This window comes from Archocentrus centrarchus, unplaced genomic scaffold (genome assembly GCF_007364275.1).
Source record: "Archocentrus centrarchus isolate MPI-CPG fArcCen1 unplaced genomic scaffold, fArcCen1 scaffold_36_ctg1, whole genome shotgun sequence".
Lineage (NCBI taxonomy): Eukaryota > Metazoa > Chordata > Actinopteri > Cichliformes > Cichlidae > Archocentrus > Archocentrus centrarchus.
The window spans coordinates 155,982-177,455 of NW_022060263.1; the positions used below are offsets into that span (position 1 = coordinate 155,982).

At 40.0% G+C, this 21,474-nt stretch overlaps 1 protein-coding gene across 2 annotated transcripts in view; it reads right to left on the minus strand.

The window, feature by feature from the left end:
• Positions 1-21,474, minus strand: part of kalrna (kalirin RhoGEF kinase a) — a 239,733-nt gene that overhangs the window by 104,680 nt on the left and 113,579 nt on the right. For both annotated transcript variants that reach the window (XM_030724389.1, XM_030724388.1), the window contains exons 15-31: positions 14,493-14,684; positions 14,227-14,396; positions 12,513-12,687; positions 11,812-12,064; positions 10,677-10,843; positions 9,503-9,622; positions 8,603-8,671; positions 8,343-8,492; positions 8,106-8,255; positions 7,324-7,438; positions 6,986-7,101; positions 4,889-5,011; positions 2,407-2,589; positions 2,148-2,269; positions 1,347-1,413; positions 1,162-1,271; positions 595-664 (exon numbers count right to left, since the gene is read on the minus strand). In XM_030724389.1, coding sequence (XP_030580249.1) covers positions 595-664; positions 1,162-1,271; positions 1,347-1,413; positions 2,148-2,269; positions 2,407-2,589; positions 4,889-5,011; positions 6,986-7,101; positions 7,324-7,438; positions 8,106-8,255; positions 8,343-8,492; positions 8,603-8,671; positions 9,503-9,622; positions 10,677-10,843; positions 11,812-12,064; positions 12,513-12,687; positions 14,227-14,396; positions 14,493-14,684 — 2,352 coding nt within the window. The remainder of the gene's footprint in view (positions 1-594; positions 665-1,161; positions 1,272-1,346; positions 1,414-2,147; positions 2,270-2,406; positions 2,590-4,888; positions 5,012-6,985; positions 7,102-7,323; positions 7,439-8,105; positions 8,256-8,342; positions 8,493-8,602; positions 8,672-9,502; positions 9,623-10,676; positions 10,844-11,811; positions 12,065-12,512; positions 12,688-14,226; positions 14,397-14,492; positions 14,685-21,474) is intronic.

Consider the following 21,474-nt stretch of genomic DNA (forward strand, 5'->3'; position numbering starts at 1 on the left):
GTTTCTTCCTGTCAAAGGGGAGTTTCTCCTTCCTACTATCGCCAAGTACTTGCTCATAGGGGGTCACCTGATGGGGTTTTCTCTCCATTATTGTAGGGTCTTTACCTTACATTTAAAAGTGCTTTGAGGTGACTGTTGGTGGGATTTGGTGCTGTATAACTAAAACTGAATTTGCCACTCTAACAGTCTTTAACCACCGTTAGTTAATTAATTACGCAATAGTTTGTCGTATTGGAATAATTGGAAAAAATGGTTTCTGAAAGTTGAGACATTGTGCTTCTCACCAACATAGGGTTCTTACAGTTATTTTACTTGCGCTGTTGCCAGAAGTCAGCGATGACACGGGCAGTGTTAATTCAGTTTAGATAGTTATATCTAAAATATAGTATAGAAGGAAGATAGTTCTTTTTAAGAAGGGTTTTACAAAGAGTAAATTTAAGGGCTAAACTGTTCTATAAATGCATGAATAACCTTTATCTTTTCTTTCCCAGAAAGCCTAAGACCTAACTTAAAATTCCAATACTCGCACTACTAGGAAGCTTTGTGAATATGAGTCCTAGTGTCAAGTCTTTGTCTGCACATTGTAACTCTCACCCAGGTGACAAAGCAGTGACCCACATCTTCTGGAAGCTGCTCATAGTTTACCAGCTCCTTCAGGAAAATGCTGTAAAGACACAAACAAATAAACTCTACATTTCTACTTTAAAATACTTGAGACTTCAAAATAAGAAAGATATTAAATTGATTATAATGGTGATGTCTGAAACCAAGTTTATCTAATATCTAAATGGTGTGAATAAGTATGAGAAGTTCCTCAGGGAAAGTTGGGGAGTTTGTAAACTGCCTATGAAAGCAAACCCAAAGACACACAGTATATAAAAAATTTGAGAATTCCCTCTTAGGGGTTTTGACCAGTGAGAGAAAATCACAGAAATATTTTTAAGTTTGAAAGCCATGCAAAAAAAATGTGAGATGCCTGAAATAATCCTGATAATTTTCTGGCATTCCTTAACTTTGATCACATGCCCTTACAGTACTAATATGTAAGTACGTGATGTGACAATCCCACACTGGGTTTCAGATATGTTTAAAATAGGTTCAAACAGATTGAAAAACTGACAGTCCAACACAGACAGTGAACCTGATCTAAACGTCACTCACTTGCTGTGGAAATCATAGATCTCCTGCATGTTGCCAAAAATGATGTGCTCTTTGTTGGCGATGCCTGGTGGAACCTCCTCCACACCGTTGGTCATCTCCCACAGGTACGTCTGCCAGGCACACAGAGCAGTCGGCAGACAGTAGAAACATAAGTAAGTGCAAAAAAACAAAAGACTTTTTCTCACCTCCAGACACTCCTGAAGGTCTCTGACATACGTCTTCTCTGTCTGTAGGAGCTCTGCCATGATGAACCTGAGATAAAACAGAAAACAGAAGAAATAAAGGGACAGAGCAGGTACACATACAGACATATATATATATATATATATATATATATATATATATATATATATATATATATATACATACATATATATATACATATATATATATATATATGTACCTGCTCTGTCCCCTTGTTCTCTGTGTGGCCTCAGAAGACCTGAGGCCACACATCCCGATGGGAACTGCGTGCACACCCCAGAGGAGGAAAGAGGAGAGGCCCCACGTCTAAATGGCAAGCACAAACTGAGAATGCGGCCCCGAGGCCCCCCGCCGAAGAGGCTCGAGCCACCCCCAGACCACAGCAACCCCTAAAGGAGCGGGCCAACAGCCACGCTAAGACATCCAGCCATGCACCCTGGGACCTACAGGCACCTCCATCCCAGGGGAGGCAGCAACAATTAGTGGGGAGCGGTGGGGAGAGGTAACTCCCACCCTCCACAACCATGTCCCACAGGGGCCAAGCCTCAGTAAGCAACAGACCCAGGCCCAACTGTTTACATACACACACCAAATGGACTGGTTCTTATATAGTGCTTTTCTACTCTAAATGAGCACTCAGAGCTTTATACAGTCATTCACACACAGTCATACAAGCACTTCCTACATGTAAGTGGTTTCTATCTAACATTCACACATACAATCACAACCCAGAAAGGTTCAGACTTCTCTTCCTCTATTCCCTCATTTCTTCCTGCACTCACTCTTTTTTCCTAGCAGACTTCCTCTTCTCCTCATTGATCTCGTGGTTGGGGTCACGCAGTTTGACCTCTGGGTCATCTGTTAGGCTGGCTGGGATAGTGTCCAACTCCAGGTCTTTGTTATCCTGCACACAGAACATCATTTCCCCCAATAATCAGAAGCTTTTTCTAGGATCAAATCAGTTGGAATCAGTTTAAGCTATATGATATATCAACATGAGGAAGAACTACAAGCTGGAAAAGTGTGTGTTTCTGTTTTCACCTCAGAGCTGACCCCCAGGCTCCTCTCCAGGCTCTCCTGGTATTTGGACATTCGTATGGAAAAGTCCCGGTACCTGCGGTCTACCGTGCTAACCCAGCGCTTCAGCTCCGACACATGGGCGTGCCCCTTCTCCACCAGGTTGTCTGCCAGCTGAATCAACAGCTTCACCTTCTCCTTGGTTTGCTGCGGGATGTTGTCAGACACACAGATTACAAAAGTGGCGGTGTCACTGATATTCTATGTCCCTCCATATGGGGTGGCTGTAACTCAGGGTCATCTACTAATTGGAAGGCTGGGGGTTCGATCCCTGGCTGCGCCAGTCTGCATGCCAAACTATCCTTGCTCTCCAATGGGTTCATCAAAGTTTGAATGTGTGTGTTAGAAAGCACTTAAGTGTAGGAAAAACTTGAATATGTGAATTAGGGTTTAATCCCGGGACCCGGGATTCCCGGGAAATGCGATTAGAACCATTTCCCGTTTCCCGGGAAACGTTAGACGGGAAACCGGGAAAAAAGTCGCGCGCGTCGATTTGACTTTCAGAAAGAAAAGAAAGCTTCAGAATGTTAAATTTAAGGAAATATTGAGAGAAGGGTTCGTTTAATACGAAAAGCATTACTCTTCATTTCAGGCACGTTCAGCCTCCGTTTAAGGCTTCAGCCTTCATCTCAAGCGTTTTAATAGAGGTATTACACAGTTGTGCTTTTTTCCTCTTTAATTTGTTGAAATCGTAGGCAATGTGTTTACCCTAAGGTATTTTGTATTATATAATTTTATATTATTATATATTGTTATATTGCATTATATAGCCTATAAAATATGCCTGCCCTGAACAATAAAGAAATATCTGTTTAACTTCGAGTGTTTCTTTTCCTCGTTTGCATCCGCTTACTAACAATCATGAATTAGGATACGGGCCTAATGTGTGAAGAAATTATCATGAAATAGATTACTTTAACATATTTCGCTTTTAAAATGGAGTTGAGTAAAATGTATATTTTTTAGGCTATAAGGATTGGCCAGTTTTTCAAAAGACGATTCACAGCGAACCTACTTTAACCCTCAGACACGGTTTTATAAATTTGCTGTTGCCAGAATGGCAATGACCAAGTCGTAGTGCATTATTCAAGGCCCTGTGTTATGTCATATTATAGTGTAGTACGGTAGTTAACTTTTCAATGACTATTACAGCGTTCCACTGGTGGAGATATAGTGCAACAGATGTCGCCACGACAGCGTGGCTGAGCCTTTATCAATGCTGTGGAGATGAACCGTATTGTTTTGCACCAGCAGTTGTAAAATAGCTTGGTATAATTCCATGTACAATGGAGGAATATTCTAATTATATTTGTTAAGGGAGTGTTGAGGAACGATACAACACCGCATAGCTCGAGCACTCGAATGCTGAGATGTAGGTTTTATTGCGTTAATCAAGCCAACGTTACCCCCTACTGGGCATAACAGGACATAGCTGGAAAGCTACCTCTACAATATCACAATAGGTTAAGGCCGACACAGGCTACAGAAGGCCTAATTAAAATAAATAAATAAATAAACTTTTTCCCGGGATTCCCGGGAAATGGCTCGTCATTTCCCGGGATTTGATTCATGTCATTTTCGGGAAAAATATTAAACCCTAATGTGAATGGGTGAATGAAGCATTCTGTATAAAGCACTTTGAGTGCTTTGGCTGAGTTTGGGCTCATTATCCCACTGTAGTATGAATCCTTCTCCACAAAGATTAAACCAGTGGGTGGAGCATGTCTCTGAAGAATGGAGTGCTGCTTCTCTTCTATCAGGTTGGCGATGATTCACTGCAGGTGTTCAATTCCAGATCACCTTCCTCTCTAAGTTGGATTTATCAGTAAATGTAACATTTTTCCATGTTCCACCAGGAAATGCTGCTCATCCTGAGTGTTCGGCTTGTTTCACCTCATCAGAAGTAGTGAAGACACTACTCATCCTCTGATATTATTATTAGCCATCCTTCTTTGGCCATGGACAAAGGGGTAGATATGAACCCTAACATTAACACAGTAAAATAAATTTTAAAAAAAATCTCTTTAAAAGTCTTTGGCTCTTTCCTCAAACCTTTCATTATATTGAAGGAGAAGGAAATACTTCCCATCAACAAGCAGCTGTTTTATTGTACTAAGTTCTGCTAACTTCATGCTATTGTGTGCTTAACAGGAGGTAGAAGATTAAAGTTCAATCCACACATTTACAAATCAAAGCTTACAGGAATGTACCAGTGTTGGAACTAATTGGGTTAGTGCAAGGAGATACACTTTTTACAAATTTTATCCACTTACTTCATGTTTCTTGGAGACTAAATACAGCTGCCAGCAGCTCATCTTCTCTCTCTCTCTCTCTGTTTCACACTCACACTCTCTCTCACACACACACACACACACACACACACACACACACACACACACACACACACACACACACACACACACACACACACACACACACGACGTACTTTGGCAGTAATTCTGAAATGATGGTAGTCATTGAGGAGCTGCTGTGTTTCCTCACTGCTGTCACCAGGTGAGGTGTGTGTGGCCAGGTAAACTTCACCTGTCTCTTGGATCCAGTCCAATGCCTGCATACAACAATGAAGAATCACTACACATAAAGCTGATACTTCATCTTTTGAATTTGCTCTCATAAAAACACTTTACATTAACCATGTTTAAAAAATACTGGCGGCCACAAGCGCTCCCCCTTCGCCTCCTGGCAGTGGAATCTTTAGGTGGCACAAATTGCCTGGAAGTACCTTTTCTAGAACAAATAACTACCAGGGCTCAGTAGATCTTAACAGGGTGTGTATGAGCCTCAGTGACTTTTTTTACCATGTCAATTCCAAAGCACATGGCTAAGGAAGAACCAGGAATAAGAAATGTTAAAATCATATAAATATAAACCAGTGAGAATACTGTCACTGTCTGGGACTGGTATTATTATGGAAAGAACTATAGTTGGACATTCCTTTATGACCATAGGGGTTTTTGACTCATATTATACTCAATAACATTTATGCTTTTATATGCTATATGCAATGGAAATAGGATTTAAAGCTGAGTTACTAGAGTGACTATTCAGATGAGCTATTACATATACAGCCAGCAAATTCTCAGACCTGTTTTATCCATCCCAGAAGGCTGTTTGCAAGTGAAACACCTTTTTTTTTGTTTGCTTGTTTTTCTGTGTCCTTCCAACGGCATAATGAAATGAGTACAGTTATTATGCTAGGCCTAAAAACAGCTTTGCTTCCAGTGATGCAGCCGCGTGAGTTTCAGACTCCATGGTTATAATTTCTTTTGGAAAAACTGAGTAACCTTCAAAATCACTTTAAAACTGAGATTTTACATTTCACAGAGGCCACAAATGCTTATCAATGTAAAAAATAAATAAATAAAAATCCCTGCCTGCAGGGTCACACTGAAACACGTGACACCAGAAGTGAACATAATTTATTGAGCCTGATTGTGCGAATGCTCTATTAATCACAATGTATTCTAACTTGCACTGTCATGTCACTATACATGACCACCTCATTTGTAATTGGTAACAAATAATCAAAAAAATCAAACACTTCAATCTTTGCACCATTTGAGCCGGTCCTCTGAACCTCATCGTTGTTTAGACTACAAACTGCAGCGATGCTGACAGAACATCTCAAACCACGTTCACAGAAAAGCCAGAAAACAAAAGTGGAACATCTTTTAACACTTCTGCTATCAAACTGTGCCCTGGCCTGAAAATTCACTGAATGCAAATTGGGAAAGCTTTGAATGTCATTTTGTCACATGATTGAAACAGTGGCACCGGCATAGTTACAGATTACACTGCACCACTGAGAAACCTGCAAAAAGAAAAAAAAATCCTTCCTTAGAAAATACACAGTTTAAAAATCCAACATGACCTCCTTATTGAGCTATTCTATTCACAAGATTTTTAGTAAACTTGACCTCTGACCCTGAGATATAGTTTTCTGAAATTTCTGAAAAATTTACAGAAGGAGCTGCTAACTTTGGGAGAGTTGAACTCAGCGTGAAAGGATCGAGAAAACATTTCTTTGTTGCTCTTAATCTTCCACTAAACTCATTTAGACTTGTATCTGTTTGATCGTTTGTATTCACTTGTTTGTAGGGTGTGGCAGTTGTATTCACAGTTGTATTGGTGTTGTATTTGATTGCATTTATAGTTGTTACATCTCTACTGCCCTCTCAGTCAGGTCCAGCTTGAAAAAGAGAATTTAAATCTCTGTGACACTTTTAGCTGGATAATAATAATAATAAAAACCTTGATCCAAATAATGTTTACAGCTTCACTATCTGCACCTTTACAATAACCATCCAAAACCTTTTAACTATTATCATTTTATTCTTTGTTTACTACAATTAAGACTACCAACTAAAGTTTAACTATGAATTTACTATTTATTAACAAAGATTAATATAAAATGTTACTGGTCTGTTGAACTCAGTCCCAGATGCAATGACTCTCGTGTCTTTACATTCCCTCAGAGCTGAACCTGCAGCCAGCAGTCATTCTCTGTATTTCACACACTGACCTGTTTGGCACTGCGTTCAAACACCAGGTACTGCTGACACTGGTCCAGCCGTCGTTTCTTTAATGTCCAGAAATGAAGGACTCTGTTCTCTCTCTGCAGCAGCTCGTTCAGAATGGCTGCACACAAAAACACACAACAGCTACGATAAACACAGAGCTCCTTTCCTAACTGTACCACAACCTTCTCCAACTCAGCTGTCAAAGACATTATGATATACTACGTCCAACTGGAGGCAATACACATACAAAAAAGCCAAATTATAGATTTAAATAAATGATAGCAGTATGTTCATCAAGTCTGCATTAATCAGGTTTATATAAAGTGTAAAATACACTGACCTTTGACCTGTTGCTCAGGTCCCCTGGTGTGACTGGCAGCTCCAGGCATGCTCACATTGTTTCTGTGAATGTACTTCAGAAATACCTCTGCGTTCCTGCGGGCCAGAGTGCACGCCTGGAATACACCAACACAGAGGTTAAACACACTGACACAGTGCAAAAGGACGCACACACAAGCAAGGACTTCACTTTCTTTGACTGAATATCAGAGTTTTTGCTGTGCAACACCCATATGTGATATGTTCAACCCAGTTTGACTAAACTCTGCTGGGTTTGGTTTATTTCCTTCGTGTTGCTGTTAAATTGATTATTTTAACTCGCATGTGATTCTCCATGGTATGTTTCCAGAGCTGCATAAACTCAAAATTCTGCATAAAGGCATACTGAACACACATACACTATGATGTTATTAATCAATAACCAAAGGCAATGCTGATAGTATTTTTCTTCAAGACACTTTGATCCTTCTAAAAGTGAGTTTGCATGTTGCCACTAACAGTTCTGTAAGTTTTGAAATAAGGACACAAGAGACAAATCAGTAAATATCTGGGAGTGAAGCTCAGGTTACATGTCTGAGAGAAGGTGCTGTCAGGGACATTCAGAGTCATCAAACCCCATACAGCAGCTTAATGCTGGTGATTTTCATCCAAATTTGGAGTTAATTCTGTGCATTTATTAGATCTGTAAAATATCATGGAATCATCTGCTTATGTTATTACTTAACTCATAAATCCTAAAAAACCCAGCAGCCTGCTTTGTTCTTTCTCACAGTGAGAAATCACCTTGAGGAAGGCTTCTTTCTGTTCCAGGTGTTTACTGATCAGAGGTAGGAGGTGGTCGCTGTCGGATGAACTTCCCAGTTTATCATGTGTGCCACACCAGTCTTCCTCCCGACGATACTCCTGCTCCAGGCTCTCCAACACACTGCACACCTGCACAGACTCACAAAGAGTTGTTTTCAGGTTTTGATGTAAAAACACACAAACAGTAAGCATGTGAGGAGTGTGTTTGAGGTGCACCTGTTCAGATGTCTTGTAGAAGGCCACTGACGCATTGACCAGCTTCAGGCGGTCCTCCATCTTCAGCATCAGCTGTTGCCAATGAACAGCAACTTTCTCAGCACAGCTTCGAATTGCATCTGGATCGTAATGACCCGCCTGTAGCATCATCTGATAGAAGGAGAGAGAGGTCATGATGGACATCTATCAACTACTGACAATGGAGAAATAAAGGAGAAGAAAATGCTAAAGCATAGTTTTAGAAACCCCTTCAGATTCACCTCAGCTTTTTGTTGGACCTGCAGAGCACTCTGATGCGTCTTCTGGAGAGAGTTAGCATGGAAGAGGGACTAGAAGAGAGGAGATCTGGTTACTATCAGTTAAATTACAGCTATCGCTGACTCATTAGTTCAGTGTACCATTTTTAACACACCTTTGTAATGGTGTGGACAAACATCAAGGCTTAAAGCTACTCTAATACTTCTTACACAGCAAACTCACTCACTTCATGCTTAAAGCCAGACTCTGCTCCAAAAAAGTAAACAATTTACAGTATGTTGCATTAATGTGGATTCTGATAATTAGGCTGTATTAAAATGATCATAAATCTACAGTTTTATTTGGAAGTTAAATATATTAGTGGGTAATAACTTTAAAACTATGTGAAGGCAAAAGTTTACTTTATATTGTGTTGTACACATGAGTTTGTGTAATTAGGAAATTAGCAAAGGCAGTATGACATCAGCAAGAGAATGCAGGCATTAAAAAAAGTCCTACACACACACACACACATAAAGTGGTGCACACGTGCATCTTCAGACTTCTGTGGTCAGCTATTTAAAGTAACACACACAGCACGCAGTGATAGCACTTAAAAGGATTTAATGTTTGTGTGTAAGTGTGTGTTAAGCATCTGTTGCTCTTCAAAATCAGAGCAGAATGTAAATTACTGAGGTAAGCCTGGTTCACACACAGACAGCACAAAGAATATCTCCATGTCACTGTGTGCACCCATCTGCTACTATTCAAACAGCACACACTGAAATAATTATTACTGCTGTACAGTAAAACTGGTTGGAGCAGCAATGATTGTGTGTGTGTGTGTGTGTGTGTGTGTGTGTGTGTGTGTGTGTGTGTGTGTGTGTGTGTGTGTGTGTGTGTGTGTGTGTGTGTGAGTAAACCTCTATAGCCATCTGGAACTGTTCATGCTCCCTCTGCAGCTGCTCGGCCTCAGACAGAGAGCTAGCGTTGACCATGCTGGCATTCAGCATGGACTCTCCATTACGTATCCAACCCAACACCTAGACAGCAAGTGAAAGACACCATTACAACACATGACTAAACAAATGTGAAGATACATGTTTGTACACATTGTGGTGGGAAAGCAGCCCAAACTGTTTGTCACTAAAAGTGTGAAATTTATGTTAATAACATGTAATTAGTATGCATGCAGTCAAGGAGATTGAGAAGCTACATGAGTGAAGACTGGAAAAATGTGTCTGAGTAACACACACATTTACACATGTAGTAAATGTTTGGGGGAACTGCACATCTGGGAAGAGTCATGTCTTTAAGGTCTTTGACTCCACATTTAGAAACCCCATATGTTCACGCATTTTAATAATGTGTCCATCCAAATATCAGCAATACTCTATCTTTGGACTTTGTGTAGGATATAGGGTTTTGGTATTCATCTATATCATATAAACAAATGCCCTACTGTAAAACAAAAATAAACTTTACTCAGAAACTACTGCTGTGAAGAAAAGGAAGCATCTATTAAATTTGTGTGCTGGTCAGGTAAATTTCTTTATGCAACTGTGAAATATTGTAGACATCAGCCTTGACAGGTGATGTGTCTGAGTCTAAGTTGTGGACTTCATTGATTTGGTATTGTTTGGAGCAGATCTGACAGACAGCTCAGGGAAAGACAGAGGACAGGAGATCAGGTGTGTGTCTGTGTTATTAGCACATTGCTGTGAACTTAATAAATTATTCAGCTGTATCCATTTGCAGCAGCAGCGTACTTCCTGTTTAAAGACACAGCAGGCTCATAATCACATCTGCAGACAAACATCTTGGTTTTATCAGCGAGGAAGACCCGGGTGTTGTTCTTGTCATTTCTCCAACATGGAGGAGCCTGTTCAAAATGAGATTTTCACTTACTCGCCTTTGTTTTTACTTAATAAAAGCCAGTCTGCCTTGCTCCAGTGGAGCAGTACTTTATGTCCTGTTTTAGGATTCATTCTCTGACTCTTGATATTTTGTAAAGGTATGTGATCAGAAAATGAAGCAAGATTGTAAAGTGTATTAAAGATTAAAGTGCCTGGTTCTGGTGTTTGTGCATGTGTTTACCTGTTTAACCTCGGCTTGGAGGTGGCGTAGCTGCAGAGTCTGCTCCAACCGTGTGTGCGTGTGTTGCACGTTGACCTCCACCTCCTGTTGCTTCTCATGTAGGAACTCCAGCAGCTCCTGAACCTGAGAAGCCAAGTCCAAGTCCTTCTCTCCTGTCAGCTCAATTCCTATGACACACATACACAAGAGTGTGACACACTCTACTTCTGTCAGCTCTACAATTTGGTGTGAAAGAAGATTTAGAGATGGGGTGGATAATGTATAATTAAATTATGAGATTTCTTTAGCTCCAAAAAGAGTTGCCTCCATTCTTAAAGGTAGATTCAGCAGACTGTGTTTACTGCACCTAATTAAGGATGTATTATGATTACCCTACCCTTCAAGGCTTTTCTTTGCTATTCAAAACTATGTATTTTCCCAGTATTCTAACCATCTGTGTCAGTGTTAGATAGAAAGCATTTTGAAGTAGCAGACAGTGCTTGTGTGAATGGGCAAATGCAAACATGTTGTAAAAAGTGCTTTGAGTGTTCAGCTAGAGTAGAAAAGTGCTACATACAGTAGAAACCGGTCCATTTACCATATGTGTTCATACTAATCCCAACTAGGGGCAGAGTGGCATTCTCATAGTGTATATAGAAACATTTACACACAGTAGAGGGCTGTGCTTTGAGATCGTTTATCCCATTTCTTTTTCTGTTGCACACCATATGCTTTTTTTTGGAATCATAAATTGTGTTACAGTGTCAGCACGTTGTTGCTCTGTCAAGTTGGAGCGGACAGCTGTACATGCACAATGAGAGGGCAACAAAGACACATACCCTATGTTCTTAAGTAGTATGAAAACCATCCATCCATCCATCCATCCATTCATTCACTTCCGCTTATCCTGTTCAGGGTCGCGGGGGGGGGCTGGAGCCTATCCCAGCTAACACAGGGTGAGAGGCAGGGTTCACCCTGTACAGGTCACCAGCCTGTCGCAGGAGTATGAAAACCATCCTAAAACCAATACTGCCTAATTACTTCTACAGTGCATGTATGCTGAGGGACCACACAGTAAGGTTTCCTCTTTCGTTTCTATTCCTTTGAATCTCCCTTCTCTTTCTTTCTCATAAAGAAAATAATTTCTGTGTTCTACCTGAAGCCTGGACCTCCATGATGTACTGGTGCAGATCTTGACCCTGCTGCATCACTTCATAGGTCATGTTGTTCATGGCTGCTTTTCTCTCCGCATGCCGCTTCAGCCGCTGCTCTGCAAGACCAATGTCCTCTGAGCCGCCAGAGGAGGCTCCACCTCCCCCGCTGCTGCTGCTACTGCTGGCGCCCGAGCGGCTGGTGTCATTCAGCTGACGAGACAGATCCTCATTCCAAGCATCTAATTCTGCCGTGACCTGTCAGAATGGAATAAAAGGGGCAATCTTCAGAATTTAGAAAACAACAGAACACATCAAGAGCTAGAGCTGGACCACAACTGAATTCGGGGGACCCTATCCTGACAAAAAATTCATTGTCACTGTTTGTTTTTTGTAAACTTCAGCAATCATGCTAGCCTAATTAGCAGCTTAAAGTTAAGACAGAGCTTCAGTTTACACCTCTGTCTGCTTAGCTGTGATGCTACTCTGCTACATGTGCTGCAGACAGTGCTAAAAGTGGTGCAAACAATGGAGGCAGAGCTGCCCTGTTGAGCAAACTATGTGATGAAGCATCTTTTCTTTTTTGAAAGAGCATATGGAACACCATTTGCACTAATGGTGACACAGTTGACTGAGCTTTACAGCTGTAGCTTTGTGTGTCTAAGGGTAAACCACAAGTACTGAACAAACACTCCTGTTGTCTGACCTCTATAGTGTACTGCTCGAAGATGCGGAGCTGCAGAAAGATGTCCAGCTTGATTTTGCGTTCGTGGAACAGCTCCTCCATCTGGCCCTGGGCTTCATCCAGTTGCTGGAGCACCCCTTGTATGTGTGCGATGGAACTGCAGTGTGGCGTCTTATTGGTTGCCATGGCTGCATCTCTGCAAAAACCGAGACAGGAAGAGACATCTCGCAAATAATTTGAAAAATCTCTTTGTTCCAGCATCTGTCCGACTCTTCTTCAAACTAGACGTGTGTGCTGCTGAGAGTCTGGATAAGTAGTTCTCATACAGTATTTTGGCTACAAGCTGTTTTCTGCTCCCAGTGTTTATAGTAGAATGACTGCTGCCAGCTCCACTCTGTGTGTAGGGAAAAAAACACATACACACACAGCCATGTTTGTCTGCTATCTTTCTGATGACATTTTTTGAGATTAATTCCCAGAAATGTTTCCCCCTCTTATGGCTTATGGATTTAGACTTCTGTGGTGAATCTTTGTAGAGCCTATGACATAACCTACACAACCAACCAATGCTATTGCCAGCATTTATGCTTCTGCATGGTGCATTATGTGTGAATTTCCTTGTGGTCATGTCCTGGTATTTTATATGTGGCGTCAGCCACAATGGGTACAAATAAATAAAAAGCTAGGACTTTATTTCCCTCCTGGGTTTCTATTTTTTTGAGACACTAATCCATTCAAAAACTGCAGCAAAAACATAACCAGAACTGCACAGGAGGACTCAACGTTACTGAACAGACCAATCACAATTGTTGGGGGCTGCCTAAACACAACATAAAGTTATATTTTTACAAAGGCGCACTTCAGGTTACAAACATACATTATGTCATAAGACTTCAGAGGGCTTTGCTTTTACAATGTTCTTATGGCAGTCTGAAACCCAAACTGGTTTCCATGAAGATTACTGGAAATGTTTTCATTTTGGTTCTTTGGTTCCTGGTGACAAATGGCTTCAGTCACTCCCTCACACTGTTTGAATGAGTGGTTGAGAAAGCCTCAACCCACACAATCTACCCATTCTGCACAGCCACAATCTCTCTCTCTCTCTCACACACACACACACACACACACACACACACACACACACACACACACACACACACACACACACACACACACACACACACACAGCAGACATCTGTAAACTACAAGTACAAAAACACTTTCCCTGAATGGACTCTGCACAGGTTATAATAACTGTAGCAGTGTAAGCTAAAGATATGCTTTTATTGACTCTTTCTCATTTCTCTCACCCCGCTTATATGAAGGGGGCAGAAAAACATGACAAACTAGAGAATTCTATGGTTGGTAATCCTATTACCCCTCAAAGAAAATAGGGAACAGCCAGGGGATTACTCCTTTTACCAGTCAACAGTCACACAATGTCTATTAGTTGTTTCTGCTTCTATCATTGATTTAATTTTATTTCCTTTTGCATGAGAAAGAAAAACAGAGAGATTGTCAGCTGTCATATATTTTTGCTAATATGTAATAATATAATTATGATTTGATCATAATTAAATCATAATTATGATTTAACTTAATGACATTTTAAGAATTTATGCTATAACTTGAGCTGTTTTAATAACATTATAAATAGTCATTTCACTACTTGATTATTGGTGTTAATTTTTCTCTCTCACACCACCATGAATAATAAGAAGAATATGACTATTACCTGAGCTGTTGTATTAATTCCTCTCCCTCTTTAATCACATTAAGTGTTGCCTCCAGTGTGGCTGTCTGCTGCTGCTGGAACTGCTGGATCAGAGTCTGAACTGAATCCACAGAATCGCAGCACACATCGTCCAGCAGCTGCTTCTGCAGCTCCTCCATCCACGACCACAGCTGGATGCACACATGCAAACAGAAATGATCAGTTCATCAATATTTGATGAAATGAAAATGAGAAAATAAAAGAAGTAGAGTAAAACTGTCCCCCACCTCCTTAGTGTGTGTGTGGAAGGAGACAGACATGTCAAGCAGCAGCTTCCTGTGTTCCACCCGGCGAACAAAGTCTTGGATTCGCACTTCCAGGTGTCTGGCTGCCTTGTAGATTTCCTCAGGGTCGCACTCTCCTGTTTGTGCCAGCTGCTCAGCTGCCTCCAGCAGCTTGTCTGCGTTAGTGTATGTGTTCTGAAAGGTAGCGGAGACACCTTCATCACTGACATCTTTTCAATTTGTTCTACTGAATAGCACACGACAGAGAAATACATTTTTGATTTGCAGGCAGTGCACAATAGTAAAATGGCGAGAGCAAACTATTATTGTTGTAATTTAATTTGTTTATTTTCCATTTCAAATGTATGCAATACAGAAAAACATTTTATATATAAACTATATTAATCTCTTAACATTGGGTTGGGTTTTTTAGCCGCATACTAAATAGACAAATATATATTACAAATATATCTAATAATTCTCTGTATAATACCTCCAGTTGAAGTGGAGAAAGCAGTGACCTTTCTCCACTTCAGCTGTTGTAAGAGAGAATCTTGTACCACTGAGGCATGAAAGCAAGAGAAAGTCTGAATAAAGAAACTGAAACAATATTGTCTAAAGAGGAAGCCAGGAAAGGAGCAGCTTTTTTTTAAAGGACACACTGCACACCACTTGCTTTGGCAATATTAAGAAGACTCAACTGAAAATATGGGAACAAATTGTGTGTTTTTGCAACAGGCTGGAAGTAAATATTTTAAAATGGATTAGAACTGGATTGAGGGTGGCTGTGGCTCAGGAGGTTTGCAGGTCATCTACTTTTTCTGGGGATTGATTTTACCGGCGGTGCCCCTAGTGGCAGCAGCTGCAGACACCCATCTCCCTTATGTTAGCCTTGTCTGTCCTCCTCTTGGATGGTTGTCCGTTGTTCGGAATTTCGTTGTATGTATAATGAAAATAAAGTTCTATTCTATTCTATTCTATTCTATTCTATTTTAATCAGAAGGTTGGTGGTTCGATTCCTGGCTATCCTTTGGCAAGATACTGAACCCCAAGTTGGTCTCTGATGCAACGGTGTGAACGGTAGATAGTAAGCACTGTAGAAAGAAATGCTTGTATGAATGGGTAAATGCAAACGTGCTGTATAAAGTACTTTGAGTGCTCAGCTAGAAAAGCGCTGTATGTCAACTAGTTCATTTACCATTATTTGTTGTCTGTTCTGTGTTGATACAACAATGGTTCATTTCTTGAGTCGGGGGTCTTTCTATGCTTGAATGATTCATAAGTTAATGTTAAGTGGTTTAACAAACAAATAAAAAAGACCTCTAAAAACAGTCAGGTCCAAGGACTGAACTGATAATGAGTTTAACAAAAAGCAGCTAAGAAAAACTTTAAAAGACTTTGCTCAACACCACATTAAAAATTACAAGAAACTATGGCTCCTTGGAAACAAAATATACTAAATTGCCACTATATTGTCTGCCTTCACAGCCATATGAACTTGAGTGACATCCCATTCTACAGTAAGTCTTTGCACGGGTTTAATAGTGTTTATGGGAATTTTTGACCATTCTTGCAGAAGCACATTTGTGAGGTCAGACACTGATGTTGGACAAGAAGACCTGGCTCACAGTCTCCACCTTCATTCATCTCAAAGGTGTTCTATTGAGTTGAGATCAGGACACTGTCCAGGCTACTCAAGCTCTTCCACACCAAACTTGGTCATCCATGTCTTTATCGACCTTGCTTTGTTCTCTGATGCGTCATCATGTTGGAGTACAGTAGGTACCAGCAGGCAAAAATTCAAAATCAAAATATAATGTAGAAAAGAGCTTTATTGAAATCAAGAGGGCACCAAAAAAATCACACAGAAAATTTCAGCCCAAATCTAAAATGGTGTTTAAGATATCACATATCAGAGTACCCCCCCCTCACACACACACACACACACACACACACACACACACACACACACACACACACACACACCATGGCCATTTTTTTTCCAGCTGCGTTAACCTGGGCTTGTCGGTTCCCTGTTGGAGCATGAGGCCATCCCCAAACTGTTCCCACAAAGCTGGGAGGGTAACATTGTCCAAAATGTCTTAGTATGCTGAAGCATTAAGAGTTCCTTTCACTGGAACTAAGAGGCTGAGCCCAGCTCCTGAAAAACCACCCCACCCCATAATCCCCCCCTGCACCAACTTTAAACTTGGAACATTGCAGTCAGACAGGTACCGTTCTCCTGGCAGCTGCCAAACTCAGACTTGTCCATCAGATTGGCAGATGGAGAAGTGTGATTTGTCACTCCAGAAAACATGTTTCACTGCATGCTTTACATCATTGGATTCAAAGCTTTATATTGTGCTTGGTGATCTAAGACTTGGATACAGCTGCTTGGCCAAGGGAATCCATTCCATGAAACTCTCTACAAGCTAATCTGAACACCACATGAAGTTTGGAGGTCTGTAGCAACTGACTCTTTAGAAAGTTTAAAAACCTTCACTATGTGCCTCAGCAATAGAATGCATGAAGAAATGAGGGGTGGTTCAAAACTTTTGCACAGAAATGTATTCAAATTAATCTTCTTGTAGACAATTTTAAATATGTCACTGCTGTTCCTGACTGTGCCTACAAATGACACAGTGTGGACTGGAGCTGCAGGTGTTAAAACCAAGAATATAATGCCTATGCGTGATTTCAGCTGCTTTGCATTATTTCAAGTTAGTGATCTTATTAAAAAAAAAAAACACGACAACAACAACCCTCAGAGAGAACTCACAGATGACTGTAATTCATGCGCTGCTTGGTTTTGCCACATTCTTAGTGCATTGCATTATTGCCTGACCCACATTAAAGAAAGGAAAAACAATACATGAAATATGGCCATGATAATACACTCCTGAATCTGTCAAATGGTGTTATCCTTGGAATTTTCATAGATTCAATTAAAGTCTTCATTTTCCAACTTCTCTCTCCACTACTAACACATATAGACCGATCTGGAGGTTCCATTTTATAAGAAGATGAAAAAAAAATGTGTTTGGAAATATAATGAAATTGAAAACACTTTTCCCCTTGAGCTGTAATTCCTAGAGAGGACTCATCCCCTTTCTGGGGGAAAGACAGAGGACTAAACAATAAAATTACATTTTCATGCAAAATGAACTGACAGTATGTTGATGTGTCCAATAATGCTGTTTAGGTTTACGTGTCATTAATTTAGGCCAGGTGCACCATTTTAACACATTTTGATGCTAATGATAAAGCTGATGATAGTGATTGAAATATATATAATGTAACATATAATGTTATGTACAATACAGTTGTGCCAAGGCACCGAAAACAGAGTTTATAAACCCTACAACCATATGTAAAAATGATTATAACTCACCATTTTTACATACTAATGTTCTGCTTATGTGCACTAATGAATGCAGGCTAAATAATCATTGCTGTGTGTGAGTAAGGGTAAATGTGATTCGGTATGCTGCTGCTTGTATATATACACATTTCTTTAATGAGTTTTGGATTTTTAATACGTTGGTCTGTTTAATGTTTGGCTGGCTCTAATGGAGATGTTCATATTCAAATATAGATGAGCACAGCAAAAATTAAACTAGCAGTAATGATGCAAAAATGACATTAGCATGTCATGTCAAATTCTTATTCAAAATGTAAGTTTCCTCTTTATAGTACATACTGTGGCTTACAAAAGTATTCACACCCCTTTAACTTTTCCATCTTTTGTCACATTACAACCACAAACATAAATATATTTCACAGCAATTTAATGTGATAGACCAACATGTTGGTACACAATTGTGAAGTGGAAAGAAAATTATACATGATTCAAAACATTTTTTACAAATAAAAAACTGAAAAGTGCAGTGTGCAAAAGTATTGAGCCCCCTTTTCTCTGAGTGCAACCAACTGCATTCAGAAGTTGCCTGATGACTGCTAATGACTAAAAAGAGTCCACCTGTGTATAATCTAATCTCAGTACAAATACAGCTGCTCCGTGACGGCCTCAGAGATTGGTTAAGAGAATATTGGGGCGTAAACAGCATCATGAAGTCCAAAGAACACAGCAGACAGGTCAGGAAGAAGGTTGTGGAGAAGTTTAAAGCAGGCTTAGGCTATAAAAAGATTTCCCAAGCTTTGAACATCTCACGGAGCACTGTTCAAGCCATTATCCGGAAATGGAAAGAGTACGGCACAACTGTAAACCTACCAAGACAAGGCCGTCCACCTAAACTTACAGGCCCAACAAGGAGAGCACTGATCAGAGATGCAGCCAAGAGGCCCACGGTGACTCTGGACCAAATGCAGAGATCCACAGCTATTAGTCGTGCACTGCACAAATGTGGTCTTTATGGAAGAGTGGCAAGAAGAAAGCCATTGTTAAAAGAAAACCATAAAAAGTCCCGTTTGCAGTTTGCCAGAAGCCATGTTGGAGACACAGCAAACATGTGGAACAAGGTGCTTTGGTCAGAGGAGACCAAGATTGAACGTTCTGGCCAAAATGCAAAACACTATGTGTGGCGGAGAATTAACACTGCACATCACTCTGAACACACCATCCCCACTGTCAAATATGGTGGGGGCAGCATCATGCTCTGGGGCTGCTTCTCTTCAGCAGGGACAGGGAAGTTGGTCAGAGTTGATGGGAAGATGGATGGAGCCAAATACAGGGCAATCTTGTATTTGTATTTGTAATTTCAGTCACTAGATGTGACAGCTGGTGGAGACATACCCTAAAAGACTTGCAGCTGTAACTGCAGCAAAAGGTGGTTCCACAAAGTATTAACTCAGGGGGGCTCAATACTTTTGCACACCGCACTTTTCAGTTTTTTATTTGTAAAAAATAATCAAAAGAAATTGCCCTCCATAACTCAATATTTTGAGCTCAGAAATCAAAATTTCGAGAAAATAAGTCAAAATTTTGAGTTATGTATCTCAAAATTTTGCGTTAATAACTCGAAATTTTGAATTTGCTCTGCCAATCAGGAAGCTCCGTGACGGTACGTCATTTCCTTGTTAACTGGAAGCAGCAGGCTGAAGATATCAGCTGTCTAACAGATCGACATGAAAACTTTGATTCCTTATATTTATGCAGCCTTTTTTCGCTAGAAAGCATTTTGACCATTGACGGTCAAAATGACAACAATTCGTTCACATTTGCTAGACACTAGTAGCTTACTGATACTATTGCTATCACATTTTGAGTGTGCATGAGTCATCTGCTTCTGGATAACAAGGAAATGACCTCTTTCACTGAGCTTCCTGATTGGCAGTAATAACTCGAAATGTTGTGTTATTCATTCAGGACGCTCTCCAGAAGTGTGGTGGAGAGCGTCCTGGGCTCCTGCATCACTGTGTGGCACGCAAGCTGCTCTGCGACAGAGAAGAAAGCTCTGCAGAGGGTGGTGAAGGCTGCACAGAGGACTGTTGGAGTCAGCTTCTCCACCACCACCATTTACACCGCCAGATGCAGGAAAGGGGCCGCCTACATCCTGAAGGACCCCACACACACACTTTTTGTTCCACTCCCCTCAGGTAGGAGGCTGAGGAGCATTAAGAGCAGGAACAACTGAGGAACAACTTCTTCCCTGAAGCTGTAAGACTGCTGAACTCTGGTGGGGCTGTGTAGCTGCACTGCTCTCCCTCCATCAATCCTTGCACAAACTCATGCTGCTGTTATTGCATAATCATCACTGCTGTGGCACCAAGTGTCACTACCTTTACTCAATTCAAACTGTTTATTTTATATTGTTTATATTTATTCATGTGTGTGTGTGTGCATGTGTGTGTATATATGCGTGTGTGTGTATATGCATATATATATATATTTTTTTCCTTTTATATTGTTGTTACTTTTTATCTATATTTATTCTTTAAGGGCAACACTGGGACCTGAGGATAGAAATTTCATTCCACTGTATGCAAATGTGAAGCAAATGACAATCCTTGTTATTAACACAAAATTTTGAGATACAAAAGTCAAAATTCTGACTTTTGTATCTCAAAATTTTGAGTTACGGATGGCAATTTTTTTTTTTTTTTTTTTAGTAGTGGAAACAAGCTTCCATATATATGTGTGAAAAACAACATTTAGAAACAGAAAACAGATCACTTCATTTCAGATATGTGCCATGTATCTTTCTTTTGTGTGAGCAAACAAATATTCATATGATGGCCTGATTCTTAACATGTGCTCAATTTATTCATTTTATGCATGTTGCAAAATGGAGAATTTTACCAGCAAAACACCACCAGCTGCACAGAAAAAGGGAGATAACTATACAAACACTGTTTATCCAGAGCAGGTTTTGAATGATAATCCTAATCCTAATGTAAACATTAGATTATACAACTACACTTTATAGGATTAATACTCACTCTTTTATGGGATTATCCCTTTACTGAAACTTCACTAACCAATGTAGTACATGATTCATTTATTGTCACAGATTCCGATTAGACACCAGCTTACTATTATTTGACTAGAGACATGATTTTTTTTCCAAGAACTAAACACAAGTTAAAAACTGCAAACTTTTGATAAAAATCAAAATACTGTTGAGCAGAAGAGCGCTTGAAAAGCTTTAGTTCCATAAAAGAGGAGAAAAAAAACTAACATAAAGACAAAGGAAATAAGGAAAATGAGCAACACCATCACTGATGGGGACAGCCACTTGCGATTAATGAAAATATAAAATAAATGTAGAAGTCAGGATAACATTACAGCCCACTTCATAATACAAACCCTTCAGCAGATATTACCTTCTGCAAAACTATTTTGCCCTAATTTGGAGGCCTTGCCCTTAACCTTTATCCAAATAAATATCCAAAGTCACAGCTAGGTTAGTAAGGATATAATGCATATTCAAGCAAAAGTATGTTTTCAATATTAACAATACTAATTAAATCAAAACAAGCTGTAAGAGATAGCTATTCTGTGATTATCTTTAACATTTCTACAAAT